This window comes from Apus apus, chromosome Z (assembly GCF_020740795.1).
Source record: "Apus apus isolate bApuApu2 chromosome Z, bApuApu2.pri.cur, whole genome shotgun sequence".
NCBI lineage: Eukaryota > Metazoa > Chordata > Aves > Apodiformes > Apodidae > Apus > Apus apus.
Genome location: NC_067312.1, coordinates 70,903,614 through 70,919,052, shown reverse-complemented (window position 1 = coordinate 70,919,052; position 15,439 = coordinate 70,903,614). Strand labels below are relative to the sequence as shown.

The window sequence follows — 15,439 nt, the reverse complement described above, 5'->3', positions numbered from 1 at the left end:
TAGCAAACTAAGAGGGTATATACATAGCCTAGGCAGGTAACTATCTGAATATGTGGCCTATTCTCTGATAATTCTGCTCCATATGCAATTACACACAGTCCTAAGGTAAATTAGAACAACTTCCAGGGCAGAGACTATTGCTGTTGAAGTCAACTGTGGCACCATTTTTTAAAACTTTTTTACAATCTCCTAATGACTTCAATTATCAACAAGCCATACATTTTAAAAAGACAGACTGCACATTTATTAAATTAAACATTAAAATTATTTAATTAGATTTTATCTCAAAGAATTAAAAAGGCTTAAAAACTTCAGTCTGGAATTTTTGTCTATATATGCTAAAGCCACCTATATAAATCTTTCAATACAATTTTCTAGATGCCATGACAAAAATGCACTAAATGGAAACAAAATAACAATATTTGGGTTTAGTATCTGTAATAAAAGACGAAGGTTAAAAATATTTTTTTTCAGTGGTATTACTAGTCTCTCCAAGTTCAGCTTCTGGGAAAACCATCTTGACTTGCCACAGTTTCAGTATGTGCTCTGTAGGAAATGGAGGCTTATTTATTGCAGAAGGAAGACATTCTGCTGGGATTACACCATGCCTTCAACCACATTTCTCTAACTAAAAGTGCTACATTCCATTACCGAATCTGAATTAAAGCATCTTTTTCTGTGTTTGATGTGGCTTTTATTTGCGCATTTTAAGCAACAACTCCAAATCCTAAGATAGCATATAAAAAGTTGCAGTCACTCTAACATCTAAACTAAAAAGAAATCAATTCTGGAGGTTTTACAAGGTGCTTCTTCAGTTCTCACAAAAGCCTCACAATTAGTTTATATATTTTCTTTGATATAATTTCTAAGGTTTGTGAAAACTTATTTAAGCACATTCTACTGGGTAAACAGAACAGCAATCAAAGAATGTATAAGATGGAGAATTAAGATCATAGTCCTACCACCCACAATCACAGTCAAGACAACAGAATGTCATCAAAGCTGTTGAAAACTAAATGTAACTACTGTTAACAAGATTTGCCAGGATACCAAAGTGACACACAGAAAATTATCTACAAAGGTCTGTGTGTGGGAGACAAAAACTTCCCGTCTCCAGAACTCAACAGAAGCAAAAGCATTTAGCCCCTTCCATGAAGACTGAGACATTCCATTAATGGAAGAGTCCAGAAGCAGGACATATCAGGGACTGAGATGACTTCTGTCACCATAGCATTCTTCCTTTGCAGAGGTTTCCCCAGCTCAAGGAAGGGATGTACTGTCTACACCAAAGTTTGCTCCAGCCGTGATATTTCTTAACAATGTAATTCTTTAGCCAAGCTCTTTCATGTAGAACGCAGTTAATAAAATCCACATCAGAGTATTTTCTTGTGGTTTAATAAAAGCTAATTCCATTTTCAGATTAATACATTTTTAAGCAAAATCATGAGTATTTTCACTGCATTTTGCCATGCACTTCGGTTCTCCTTAAAATAAGCAGTTTCTTGATCAACTTTTTACAGATTTCCATCAACAATTTGGGTTTCCTTTCTGTGACCTAGCATTTGAAAAGGTTGCTGGTACATATACTAGACAATGAAGCATTAAGGAGTTCAGAACATGGGGCCAAACGCTGGCCTGGCAAAGAGAGGATTATGGGGTACAAGCACGTACTGCGGCCCAGTTAAGACTGACTAGCAACACTTTGGGCAGCAGCACCAAAGGCAGAGCTCACTGCCAGGATACTTAATGGAATTGGAATAGGAAGCCAAGCATGATGAAAAGGGTCTGAGTAGTTTCCAGACAAACTGAAATTAGAATACTTCCTTCCTATCAAAGCTACCAAAGCCTACCACATCATTTTTTCAAGGGAGCATATTTGGGGTTGAATACAGATGGAGCATGACTTAATTCCCTTTTCAAGGTGACAGGGAAACTATCAAGAAGACTAGAGGTAAACTCACCAGTTTCTGAGCAATTGCACTGCTCTTAAGCTTAGGTCATTCCTTAAAAACCGACGTTTCAGGTGAGCATGTAACACTTTATTTTCCCCCTCTTACTAAGGTCTTTTCATTATTTTCTGCAGTGAGTGCTGGATTCCATTAAATGTATTTACATTTTTCTCCTTAAGTACTGTTTGCTGGGTTTTCACTTCACATATTTTAACCATCCAACAAATACTGTGGTTATGCAAATGTTTACACTGAGTAAATCTTATTTACTTTTGTGCAAAAAAAAAGGAGTTGGTCTTAATTCTAAAAATACTGGCTTTGTTTAGAGAAAAAATGATTAATAATTACTAAGAACCGTAACTTTCTGGTTGTTATAAACTGAACAGCACAGCTGAACACCAAATCACATGGTATTATGAAGTTCAAGAAAGATGTCAGACTCATTCCCACATTCTCCATCAGGCAGATCTGCAGTAAGACTAACGAGCGCCTGCCAGCAAAGGTGGAGTCCACATAAATAGAAAACTTAAACAACATCCCTGTGAAGCTCAGTGCTCATCTTCCAAAGGCAACATCAGGTACTAACAGACCTTCAACAGTCCCAACCTGCCCACCCCCTCATGAAGTAGCAATGGCTCTAGCTTCAGAAATGGGTCCACGCTGACTCACTTCTTCTGCAATACCCAGGAGAGCTGAGACAAACCACACACAGAGAATTATTACTCCAAGTTATTGCTTCCCTTGAGCTATTTGAACAACAAACAAAAAGAACGCATAAAGTGAATCCAGATTTTCCTATTTTACTCTTTTATAAACTCTCTGAGGCAGGAGGACTATCTTAATTTTTGAATTTTTTACAATATTTTTTACTTTATCAACAAATCAATGTAATAATATGTAATGCATGTAATTGTTCTGTCCCTGTTTAAAACATGTCTACATAGGACTTAATAAATCCTGGAGTTAGATGATGGTAAATACTAAAGTCTAGAATGAAAGCCATCATTTCAGCGCAGTTGGTAACCTGGGCTGATAGTAAAATAAGTGAAATATGACTTTGTAGCATTTGTACAGTTTCAGTCACAGGGAAACATAAGCTACTGCCTCACAAAGTCAAGATGCCAGTGCCACAGTACGCCTCAAAAGCAACCCAAGGTTAAGTTTATCAAGTTAATTACCTCCCACAGTTGGTCATCATCAGATCTAGGCCCAGTAAAGAGTTTGTGAATAACAACTTACATTAATCTCTTTTATAACCTTGGGTAATATAAGATTGTCAATATAGAAATATTTGAAACATTTCTCCATGTATAGAGTAAGTTATACAAAAGAAGAGACAATTCCATTTCATTGATGAAGACCCTTACAGATCTCTTGGCAGGACAGATTTGATTTGCCTCAAGAAAGAATATACACTGAAGATTCTTGTTCAGTCAGCCAGAACACAGTATGGCGGTTCCACAAGATTTATGCTGTCTATGGAAAAGTATAGATGACACTCATCTGGCATAAAGTCAGGACAGCAGAGAAAGGAACAACTGAATCAATAAAAATTTAACTAAAACAAAGTTGCAACCTGGAAGTTTTCAACTGCACCGTGTATTTGTATCAGCTCCTTGCTTTGGACTTCATCCTACTTTGGTTCTGTGAGAAGACACTTCAAGATTTATGAATTTTTCAGCTCATATCCTAGGGATCAATTCCAATCTCACTGGTTACAAGGGTGTTCCTCAAACTTGGTCACAAGTTTGTTTATGGTTAGTCACAATGTCATTAGTAGTTTCTGTTTACTAATCTGGTTGTTAAAACAAACATCTTGATTAAAATAAATCCACAGAAATCAGAGAATGGCATTCCTGAAGAACATTCTCAATCCTTTCCCAGTAAAAAGGCAAATGGAAAGATAGGGTCTGCATAAAATAGATCCGCCAGCACCTGGTTTGATAAACAGTTTAACAACTCATTTACTGTCAAGAATAAAGACAGAAACATTCTTACACTGCCCTAAGTAGATATTAGCAGTAGATATTAGCAATAGATATTAGCCTCCAGAGATCTTGCTTTGTAGTGTAAGTGCATCTATGTGAATATGAATCCTTTTTTACATTTACCTTCATCTAAACTTGTCTTAAGGGTCACTTCAATACAGTGTAAAATCCAACTCTTGACACTTATACTGCGCCCACTTACAGCTGCAAGCCTTCTCACACCTCCCAACACCCAACACAGTCCTCATATGAGCTCATAAGGTTATTCCTCTACTGCCTAGCACAGTTCAAGAATTGCCAAGAGTGCGTCTGGAAACCAGTAGATATCAAAGGTTCACTGACACGTGAAAGGATAACAAGGAGACAGTCTGAATTCTGCAGGCTTGCCAATGAGCTGAAGAAGCCATCAAATAACTGTTGTGCATATGGCAGAAGCCTTCAAGTTCCAGAAAATGGAAAACCTGCTTCATACTAGGTCACATGTGAACTTGCTGCAGTACAGGACAGTAACTCCCAAAGCTGTTACAAGCTTCTGCTGTATTCTATAGATACTGGTCCTACAGAGAGGGCAGCCTCCTATTACAGCAACTTCCTGTCAATCGGCTTACCCATAGTATCCTACAATACCTGCAATGTGAAGACTCCTGTGCAAGAAGTTGCAGTAAGAGCTTTAATGCAGCAACCCGCACCACTGTAGCCCCCTCAAAAGGATGGTACTTTGGTATACTAGCATGTGCAGGTGTGTTACATGTACAGACTGTGACTGCCAGTGCTGACACCCAGTGTCACAAAGGCCACAGCATTCCACTGCACAAGCATGCCAGTCTCCATGTAAGGATTTTAATCAACCTTTAAGACAATGTCAGCTGCTCAAATAGTTTATCCTTTTTATTTGTGTTGCTATTTTATGACATACAGACCTCAGCCATGTATAAGCTTTACCATCAAAGCGAAATCTTGGCCTCAGGGAAGTCACCAGCAAAAACTACTATTGCTTTTAATGAGCTCAGATCCATATTTTGTTGTGTGATATTCACATGACAAAATGCAGACACCTACACCCAGGTTAGCCAACTAGCTTCCCTGGATCATCAGTCAAGAAAGACAGACACTTTCAGACTCATCTTCTCCTAGAGAAGACACCTAAAATAGGCTGACTGATTTATATCCCAAAATGCTTTTTTATCTCTTCATGCTGAAACAAAGATTTAAGTGACAAGCTCTACGTTGCACATTTCTAAAATTAGGAGAAAGAAACTCACACAGAATTTTATTCTTGGTTTTCAGATAAAAACACAACTTGTGTAAAAGGAATCAAGCATACCATGTAACACAGACTGCTCTGCAGAAAAGACCACAATACATATTATTCACCACTCCTTCACAAGGAAGACTTCAAATACTTTAATATGAGACAATGAAATGGAAAACTGGAAACCATAACTGTCCATATTACCAGTGAACTGAAACAAACTTTTCAAATATTTTGATCAGTTTCCTGGAGATCCTGTAAGATAGGTACTTTTTTGATACTGTCATAACATTCTCTATTTAAATAAAGTTACTTCAACTATTCTGTGTATTTCCTGCACCGTATCATTATACATCAGTATCTGTTCATAAATTTAAAAAGAACAGAACAGCAATAATTTTGCTTCTCTGCAGCTTCAATGTCCTAATTGTACTCTTAGTTACAACACGATATGTTCACCGATTTATTCAACAACACCTCTTCCCTGATGTGTCTTTGGCTCAATTACTTAAATAGGAGTTATATCCTTCCTATGGACAACTACCCTGTATTTCCCTTCAGCTTCAAAAGCTTGTCTTCTAATTTTCCTCCTAATTTTTACCATGCCTGCCAAAACTAATGTTCTACTTGTAATCTCTGAACTGGATCCCCAAGAAAAGGAGAGGATAATCTTGTGGTCTCTAATGCCCTGTCATACACCATATCACATTTTTTTCCTTGCTTTTTGGTCAACATTGTTCCCAACAATGGATATTGTTAGGACCTTAATTTCCTAACTTGTCCTTTCTTGCTGTTCCTTGTTAATTATCTGCCATAAAACTATGTGTCATATCCTACCATGCCTTGAAGAAGACTGGGCAACTGACAGATGGAATATCTCAGTAAAACTAATACTACAGATACAATATAGAAAAATATAGATCACAACAGTAATTCTGAAACATTTTGAAAGATGCAACTGTCAGACAATGGCTACTGTTTTTCCAAAACAAAACTTTAATCTAGGCCTCCTTCAGACCTCAAATATATAAAAATAAAATTTATACATTTTTGGAGGAAAAAATGTTAAATATTGAAGGCATATAACCAGTACAAACCTTGTCAGTTTCTACCAAGATCACAACTTTTGCTGAACTCAGTATTTCAATAACTTAGAACCATAGAATCATGGAATATGCTGAGTTGGAAGGGACCATCAGGATTATCGAGTCCAACTCCTGTCCCTGTGCAGGGCACCCCAAGAATCACACCATGTCCCTGAGAGCATCATCCAAACGCCTCTTGAGCTCAGGCAGGCTTGGTGCTGTGACCACTGCCCTGGGGAGCTTGTTCCAGTGCTCAACCACCCTCTGGGTGAAAAACTTTTTCCTGGTATCTAACCTGAACCTCCAAGTGACTGCAGTTAACTCCATAACATTATGATTTATGGGTGCAACAAGTATTTTTGCAAAGACAGCCTATTTAAATAACAGACACTTAGAACAGTGCAACAGGACTCTTGCATTCAACATCTGTGAAAAAGAACATGTACTGCTATACTTGAGCAAATCTATCCCCTCTACAGCCACCACTTCCTTCCTTCTCCTTAATGTTAAATATATAGTTTTACTTTATATATCCAAATTTCATTTTCCAACTTATTGGTGTGCTTCCCCCATTTTCTAGATTAAATAATTTAACAGCCTGGTTACCCTCCAGTTCAATGAAGAATATAAATTTGACATAATCTCTATTAGGCAGTGAACACTTTAGAAAGGAAACCCATTTCTCTTCTTATGCATAAGCTCATGTCTTATAACCTACATAATTTTCTAAGACCTTTCCCTTGCTTCACTCTCCCATCTTTACTGCTGCTACATAACATGAGCAAAGACTCCTTCTCAAAGACTATCAGCTAATATTCAAGATCCTTTCCAACCTAGATACATCTCTGTGATCCAAAACTGAAATATTTCACAATATTTCAAGAGTAATTATTAATATAGGCATCTTGATAAACCAGTGTTTGGCCTGGAATCATACTTCAGTATATTAAAGACTGTTTATTGTTACACTCCAGTATATAAAAGTCTCTGTTTCAGTATATTACAGGCTCTGAAGCTTTTTCTATAGCAGATACAACTTTTCAGACAAAGGACTGAATAGTTTTTTACAAAATGTTCTTTTAAAACACACTCCGTAATGAAGACTCGACTCATTATTAAAAAAGGCACAATCATCAAAAGCAATTTTGAACATAAATAGTAATCTGTTCTCACAAGTCAGGACTGAAGTATAGGAACACTGTCATAGTGACAGTTAAGTACAGATCTCTAAAGCACTGTTTTTAGCCTTCATTTTAAGAAATACTAGAATTTAAATTAGAGGAAAACTTAAAATGCTTCCGCTACCCTTCAGGTTACTTACATACTATGCTTATAAATTGGTACTTATCAAACAAATGCAACTTAGTGATTCTAAAGATTGTATGGATTCCAATCCGTATCAAAGCTGGTGCATCAGCAATGGGGTTGTAAAACTTTATTATTTCTTTCTTTGTTTGTTGTTTGGGGGGTTTTTTTGCTTTTTATAATGAATTGAACAAGTTGTCTTATTGGTAACAGAAGCATGTCTTGTTTCCAGCTTACTTGTGCCATTTGAACTTCAGATGTTCCTCATGGCATTCTGAGGGACAAAGGTGCTGCTTTAGGCAGTTTCATACTTGCACAGATTAGACAAACAGAACACAAAGATCAAAGTTCTAACTTCCAGTAAAAGTCACTTTTCATCTAGATAGCCATCTGCTTTCACAAAATTTTAAGAACCTAATAATTTCTGAAATACAGCGGAACTCAAAAATCAGTAGAAACTGCTACATCATAGACTAACACAGAGCATGATTGTTTTAAGTGCCATTTCCTTCAAAAAAAACAAGCCAAAAGAATACTCATTTCAGAGTCACTGTGGGGGGGGAAAAAAAAACAACACAACAAAACAAAACAACAATGTGCTGATGAAAAAAGGAATTGCTGCAGAAAAAGGTAACTAGAAAATACATCATGTTCATCTGTTCAACATAATTATGTATTCATAATACATAAATACATTATTTTCGGTCAATTTTAATCCAGCATTTCTTGTCACATTTATGGTAACAACGTAACAAGGGACTGAATTTCTACAACTTATATCTTGAGTAGCAAATAATCTAGAGGTCTAATGAAGAATCTAACAAGCAAATAATTATTCAGATCAGTTCACCCCGAGTTCAGTGAGTTTCATTTTCTGGAAGAAAGTAATGTATTCTTCAAAAACAACAAACTATTTTATTTCCCACCACCAATTTAAAAAATATTGCACAGTATCTGAAGTTAGTTCCATAGCAGAAAAGCTTGCAAGGAATATAAAATTCTTATGCACCACCCCAGTAAATACTACTTCTAATTAATATTAATCTCAGTTGTTGGGGTTTTTTTTTTATTAATATTTATCTCTAAGATAACAAAATTTTTTTTTTTCCACAAAAAGATTCCTTAATGCTAGTGAATCAATGTGCAAATAAGTATTACCCTTCCATAATGAAAATACATATATAAAACATGCTTGAGCCTTTCCATTTACTCCCAGTTTTCATCACCAATATAGCAGTACACCTGAATATGAACAACTATAGGAAGAATAATTAAGTCACTGGTAACTTAAGATCTGAAATCTTTCTGGTAGGACTTAAATCAACAGTATAGTTGTTTTTTTAAAAAAAATCTAGTTTGTGGTTTATCCAGTAAACACAAAAAATTAACATCTGTACTTACTTCAACATGTGTAAATAATGTTGGTTCAGTGTTATCACTGTTTTTCTCCATGAGATCTGCTGGGATGTTTCTGTTTCTTACTTGGAAGTGTGTTTTACTAAGATAACCATCACCAAGGCCCTGTGTTCAGAAAACAAGAAAGAAAAACTTTTCTGTAACCAAAATGCTAAATGTTGTCACTGCTCTAGAAAATAAACAGAGCATGGTATTTAGGCATAAGGTCCAGGTCTTTTTATAGGCACTGATGACTGCACTGCTTTCCAGTATCTTTCACATGTAGTTTACACTAGTTCTTGATCTCAAAAGAAGTCAAAGACCTGAACAATAAAAATAAAATTTAATATATCCATTAATCGGATTAGGTAACTGCTACCTGGTCATCAGGATGAGTGCCAAAGAACTGAAAGACAGTGCACTAAGGTCATAAAGAGCAGCTATTAATGACTTTTACCTATTTCAAGCACTGCATTCATGCCAATTTAAACTTCCCAATTCTTGGTACATAGATTTATTTTTGCTTTATTCCCCCCCTAACATTCTTAAATTCCTGAAAAGAAAAACAACAAACCCACTTCAGAACTTATGTGTGCAGAGTTACAATTTGTTCCCTTCTTTTGATCACCCTTGAGGGTCAAATGCAAGAGAAAACAAACTAAGCTGTACCCTCTCCCAGCTCCCTTTTTATCATTTTGCCTCCCAAGCCACATCACCTAATGCTGTAAAGGGCCCTTGTGCAATCTCAGTGGCAGGAGGTTTTAGGGGCTTTCCCTCCTTGCTGACCTGACTACCTGCACACACACACACACACACACACACTCGTATACCTATTTTTTATTAATTAGAAATAAGAGGAGAAAAAACATTTAATAACAGATATATTGGAAAAGTATACACTCCAAAAGGGAGAAAGAGTATAAAACCACAAAGAACAGTAGTTGCATGTTAAGCATTAATTTCTCAAAAGAAACAAATAAATTGGGGTTTTATTAGCCATTTTGTTACTTTTTATTTTAGACAAACACAGAAAGCATATGCACATCTGACAAAAAAAGGATTCTACTCAAATTAAGTTGCTCTACAAAATTCATTAATGTAGCATTAAACTGCTTGACAAGGCTGGAAATTTAACTATTATTTAATTCTTTAGTTATTCTTTCATTGTTGACATGGTTTATTTTGTGTATTCTGACCTTCAAATCAACACAAGCTTTATTCTGGAACACTAGCTCTCTTTTTTCAAGGACACTGCAGAATGTATCTACGTTCAAAATCTGCTATGGCTATTTGTTTACTTTGTTCTTACCAAGTCTCACACCTGATAAAAATGCTAATACTCTTCATGTACCTTTGTCCATGAGTTTTTAAGCATGAACCACACTATGAGAAACTACCTTGCTTATAACTTCTCCTACTGCATGCCATATTTTCTGAATAAATCTCATCGAGAGCACGAATCCGCCAAGTTTTGCTGAATGTCCTGGCTGCAGAACCAACTGCATCTTGTGTAATGAAGAATCAAGCATTCAGCAGACAACAGTGACAGAAACGCCTAACTCTGTGATACAAAAGCCACTTCTCCCACTATAAACACTCAAGTCTTTCTCTTGTGGAACTTCTTGCAAGTGTAAAGCAAGAGTAAAGCTACCTGCATTGGTATTTATCCCACTAAGAGAAAGTAAAGTACTACAGCCACCCACAGAGGTAAAATGCCCCAAGGCACACTGAGCTTTGCCAGAGAAGGGTTGGATACAGCATTCACCTCTCTGAACCAGTTCTTCCTGTCAGCAGAAGGGAGCCAAGCTCCATAGCCTTTGCAGTCTAAATTATTTGAGTCCCATGAAAATAATCCATGGATAGCTGGAAACAAGGAGTTAGCAGTCTCTGTCTTCGACAACTGCATGTCAAAGGCTAGAGGAGAGGTGGCAGGGAAGAGAAACATCCCTGCTGCTGCACTCTCTGTATATATTTTGTACACTTCTGCCCCTATAAATAAATCAACACTTTAGTAAGGACTTTGATCCCATTATATCGTGGAAAGGGAGTCAATTTCTAATCCAGCTGCCTCTGAGTATCACAAGTAAATGGGAACTGAGATAGCCTTTGATATGATTACCTAGCGATTAACCTAACTAAATATGAAACAAACATAAAGCAGAACACAAAGGGGGCTAGGGGCAGCCTTCACTGACAGGATGTAGCTATCTGTCCTTAATAACAGCAACCACGTTTAGCTTCATTAGGTCCTACTGCAGAGGTGCTCTTGGTCTTTTTACAGCTTTCTTCTGGGGAAAAAAAAAACAGATTATAAAAATAACATAGCTTAGAACATGTCACTTTCAGCTATAAATACAGGGTTCTGCTTGGGCCATGTGAGCGTATGCCACAAGAGCCAGATCCACAAAAACAACAGGTATTTCATCATCTAAATTTAATCTCTGTAGAAAACACAGGAACACAAGAATACAGTTCTACAAGCCTGGTTTACTTGTGTGGTCTTACTGCTATCAATGGTTCTATTCACGTGAGTATGGAATGAGTAATGGGATCCAAGTGCATTACATCAGCAAAACTAAGAGTGCCCCAAACTACCCACAACACATATATTGGTGGAAAAGGCAACAAGACTATGACATATCTTGTTAACAAAAAGCTTCCTTCCCAGATAACATAAAATAAATGGATGGTCTCAACGGCCAGGTTTTTATCACACACTGAAATCACAGAGTCGCCAACTTGGCCCATTTAAAAAAAAAACAACAACAAAAAAACCCTTACAATTTTTTTATATGTGAGAACAAAATCTACCTCATTCTGCTATTTCCAGCAAAGCTTCTTATTTCACAGAAAGTTCAAACTTTGACCCGTGTATTAAATTCCCAATAGCAGCTCAGAGCATCTCTCTTTGTTGAATAAATCCTCACAAATATAGCCCTAGACTGAAATCTGAAGTATCAAATGGTTGCCTGTAAGAAAAGGTGCATTGTAACACTTGGCTAATATCAGCACTCTTTAAAAAAAAAACAAAACCAAACTTTTAAACAGAATACATCTAAGGCAAAGATCCTGCTTCACACTGAAATTCTGTTCATCTGTGATGGCAGGGCTACAAATGCTAATGTATAATTACTTAGTAGAAATTATGGCACAGATTTATTCTGGGACTTGCTGCATTTCAAAATGGTACCGGCATGATTTTTCTCCCCAAAATCATGAAAGCATGGGAAACCACCACAGCCATTAAAGTATAAAATAAAATAAAAAATTAAAAGCTAGAGAAATAGAAATACACAGATAATAATGAGTATCCCACACCACCTACTACTGAAAGGCAGTTGCAGAAGAAGCACAAGAACACAGAAAAAACTTCCATTGCTCACCCCTCAAAAAACCTGTGGCAAAAAGAAAACCTACAACAGCATGGATTTATTATTAAATAGAAAATAACAGAAGCATTCAAAGTAGGAAAATCAAGTGTTCAAAATACATATATATATACATAACAAATACAAATTATGTACCCATAAACCATAACTATTACAAAGTTTTCATGTGACAAGTGGTTAAGCAGGACACTAGCATGATGTAGCTATTATTAGGCATTTTTAATCAGCATGTAAGAACTGCTAATTTTATTTAGGTCTTCAAGCACTACAGAAGTTTCAGAGAACTCTGGAAATAGCCAGCATGTATCAATATTTATCTTTATATACTGGCTAATTTAACTAACTATATACCTATCAGTTTGATGCAGTCCCAAGCAAAATAACAGACGGTGTCATACAGAATTCAGTAAACACAGAAATATATACAATAAATGTAGTTACTTTTTAGAGAAAATAGATTTTTGTCAGGATAACATAAAAAGACGTTTGGTTGGTAAACGTAAAAGTCAGTGTATGCTCAAGACTTCCTCAAGATTAACTGTTGATTCCATAAACAGAAATTAAAAAATTAAAATAATCCCACATTAATCTTAAACACACCAAAGGATGAAAATATTATTCATTCACAAATCTCAAGTGTAACTTAAAAATGGGGAATCATCATAAAAGAAGTGATTCTACCAGGGTCCTGTGAGCCTTCACTACTTAAAATTTTGATTAATGGCATAGAAACAATATATAATTATTATTGGTGAGGTTTGAAAGTTATGCAAAAGCAGCAGATAATGAGGATTGATCACTAATACAGTTTTTTGTGGTGGCTGTATGCAACTAACAAGCGTTTTAATACAAATTATTAACTCAGACATATATAACAAATACTATGTGCTATCTCAGTGTAAAGGGTTAAAGTAATCTTTGAATACAAAACCACCAGCACTTGCCCAGAGCAGGAAGGTTTGAATTTCCCAGTGATATAAGATTCATTGTCTAGCTTTGCTCACAGCTGGAGGATTTTCATATACTGGAAAGGATTCAGAGGAGATCCACAAGAATGATTAAAATATTGGAAAACATGTCAAATAGTCAGGGAGCTTAACACATTTTGCTTTTACACTGACGAGGTTAAGGGATGAATTGATCTCAATCTCTAAGTACCAAAACAGGGAGAGTTCTGATTAAAGAAGGGTCCTCAGCTCAGCAGACAAGGTACAGCTACCAATGGCTGGAAGATAAAGCTAGGCAGTCAAGATTAAAAGTACCAGCTCTTTTCTCTTTTTCTTTTAATTCCATTTTAAGCATAGCCAATGATTTGAAAGACTTGCTGAGAGCTGTGACTTTTTTCCCCCATCATTGAGAATTCTGAAAGCAAAGACTGCATAATGCCTCAGAAGACATCTTCTGATCAAAGCAGCAATCATCTCTGGTGGTCCTACCCCTCTGATACACACAGCAAGTTGCACTAGATCATCACAGCAGTTTGGATTCATGAACCCTATGCAACAGATGTACTGGCCTAAATCCTCCTGTAAACCACCTATGCACCATTTTGTTCTTGGATCAGCTGTGTGAATGGTATTCATTTCACGTGATGTAAACCCCCCTTAAAGGATGCTCCAGCTTGTGGCAGCTGTCAACAGCTCAAAGACACCAACAATGGAATCTAAAGATTAACACTATTATTACCTTGCTAGTTCTCCATTCCCAACCATCTCCTATCTGCTGTGAATGCTTAATAAATTCTTCACAGTACTGCTTGAAACTTTTTTCTTCCAAAAAGAAGTCCTCTTCACCTGCCATGCTAGATGACATCTGCAGAGCAAACTATATGTTAGTACTGACAGATAAAATGAACACTAAGACCTTTCACTGATGCAGCAACTGAATAGTAAAATAACAAAGCACTGGGGGGGGAAACAAAAAACAACACACGTTTCTTCAAGTACAGTAGAGAATCACAGATACACAGAACAGCAAGAGACCTCTGGAGACTCTTTAGTCTAATCCCCCTGCTCACAATAGGGTCGAGTAGGTTGCTCAGGATCATTTCCAGTTAGGTTTTTATTATAGGAGGGAGATGCCACAACTTCCACAGGCAACCTGTTTCAGTGCTCAGTTACCACAGCAGTTAATTCTTCTTCCGTTTAAGGGGAAAAAAAATGATCTATCAGCTTGTGCTCACTGCCTCTGGTGCTTTCACTGCATCGTATTGAAGTGAGTGACATAAATTATTTATCTAGTGCCTGAAAATATGTTCTTTTTCGATGGCAGTGAACCCAAGGCCCTGCCGATCTGTTTATGCCACCTGGATGTCAGGGAAGTGGAAACGGGGGAAAAGAGACACGGTGCCTGTTTCTGTGACGCTCAGACGCCCCAGTTCAGACGCTGAGCTGCAGAACCGAGGTCAGGGCCCCTCACACGCGGTTTACGGGCAGCTACGAGCTTGAGGAACCCAGCAGCCGCGAAGGGCCGCCGGGCTGCCAGCACCCGCGCCTTCCTCCCGTCAATTACCCCCGAACGAAGCAACGAGCAGACCCGAGCACAGCCCGGGTGGGGCCCGACAAGCCCCCGGACAGCCCGGTTCCTCCTCCTCCTCTTCCCTGGCCCTCCCGGCGCGGCCGAGCCCCTCCCGCAGCCCTCGCCCCCCCCCAACCGCCCACCCGCCGGGGCTGCCCCACCCGGGCAAGCGGGTTGCGGGGCGGCTACAGGCAGCGGCGGGGCCCGGCCCTGAGGCCAGCCCAGCCCCGGCCGCCGAGCGACGAAGCCAGGAGCGCGGCGGGGAGCAGCCCCGCACGTACCGTGCCCGCCGCGCAGCCCCCGCGCACCGGCCCGCGCACCGCCCCGCGCAGGCGCGGCCGCAGCGCCGGCGGGAGGCGGGTGCGCATGCGCGGGGGCGGCAAAGGGGGCGGGAAGGCGGGACGGGGCCCTCAGCGCTGCGTGAGGCGAGGGGAGCCCGGGCGGGAGCGGAGCGCGCCCAGCAGCGGCCTGAGGGCCCCGCACCCCCCCCAGGGAGGCCCCAGCTGCGCTGTCAGCCCCCGTCTGCTGCCCCCCCCAAGAGGATGGGCCTCAGGTAGAC

At 38.6% G+C, this 15,439-nt stretch overlaps 1 protein-coding gene across 2 annotated transcripts in view; it reads right to left on the bottom strand.

Moving 5' to 3' along the window:
* ATG10 (autophagy related 10) overlaps positions 1–15,178 on the bottom strand; it is a 92,089-nt gene extending 76,911 nt beyond the window's left edge. Inside the window, exons 1-3 of one of the 2 annotated variants that reach the window (XM_051643084.1) lie at positions 15,162–15,178; positions 14,050–14,175; positions 8,981–9,100 (exon numbers count right to left, since the gene is read on the bottom strand). In XM_051643084.1, the coding sequence (XP_051499044.1) occupies positions 8,981–9,100; positions 14,050–14,175 (246 nt within the window). In that variant the 5' untranslated portion in view covers positions 15,162–15,178. Of the gene's footprint in view, positions 1–8,980; positions 9,101–14,049; positions 14,420–15,161 lie in introns of those variants that run through there. The other variant, XR_007891848.1, reaches the window with a different exon arrangement.
* Positions 15,179–15,439: the final 261 nt, after the last annotated feature.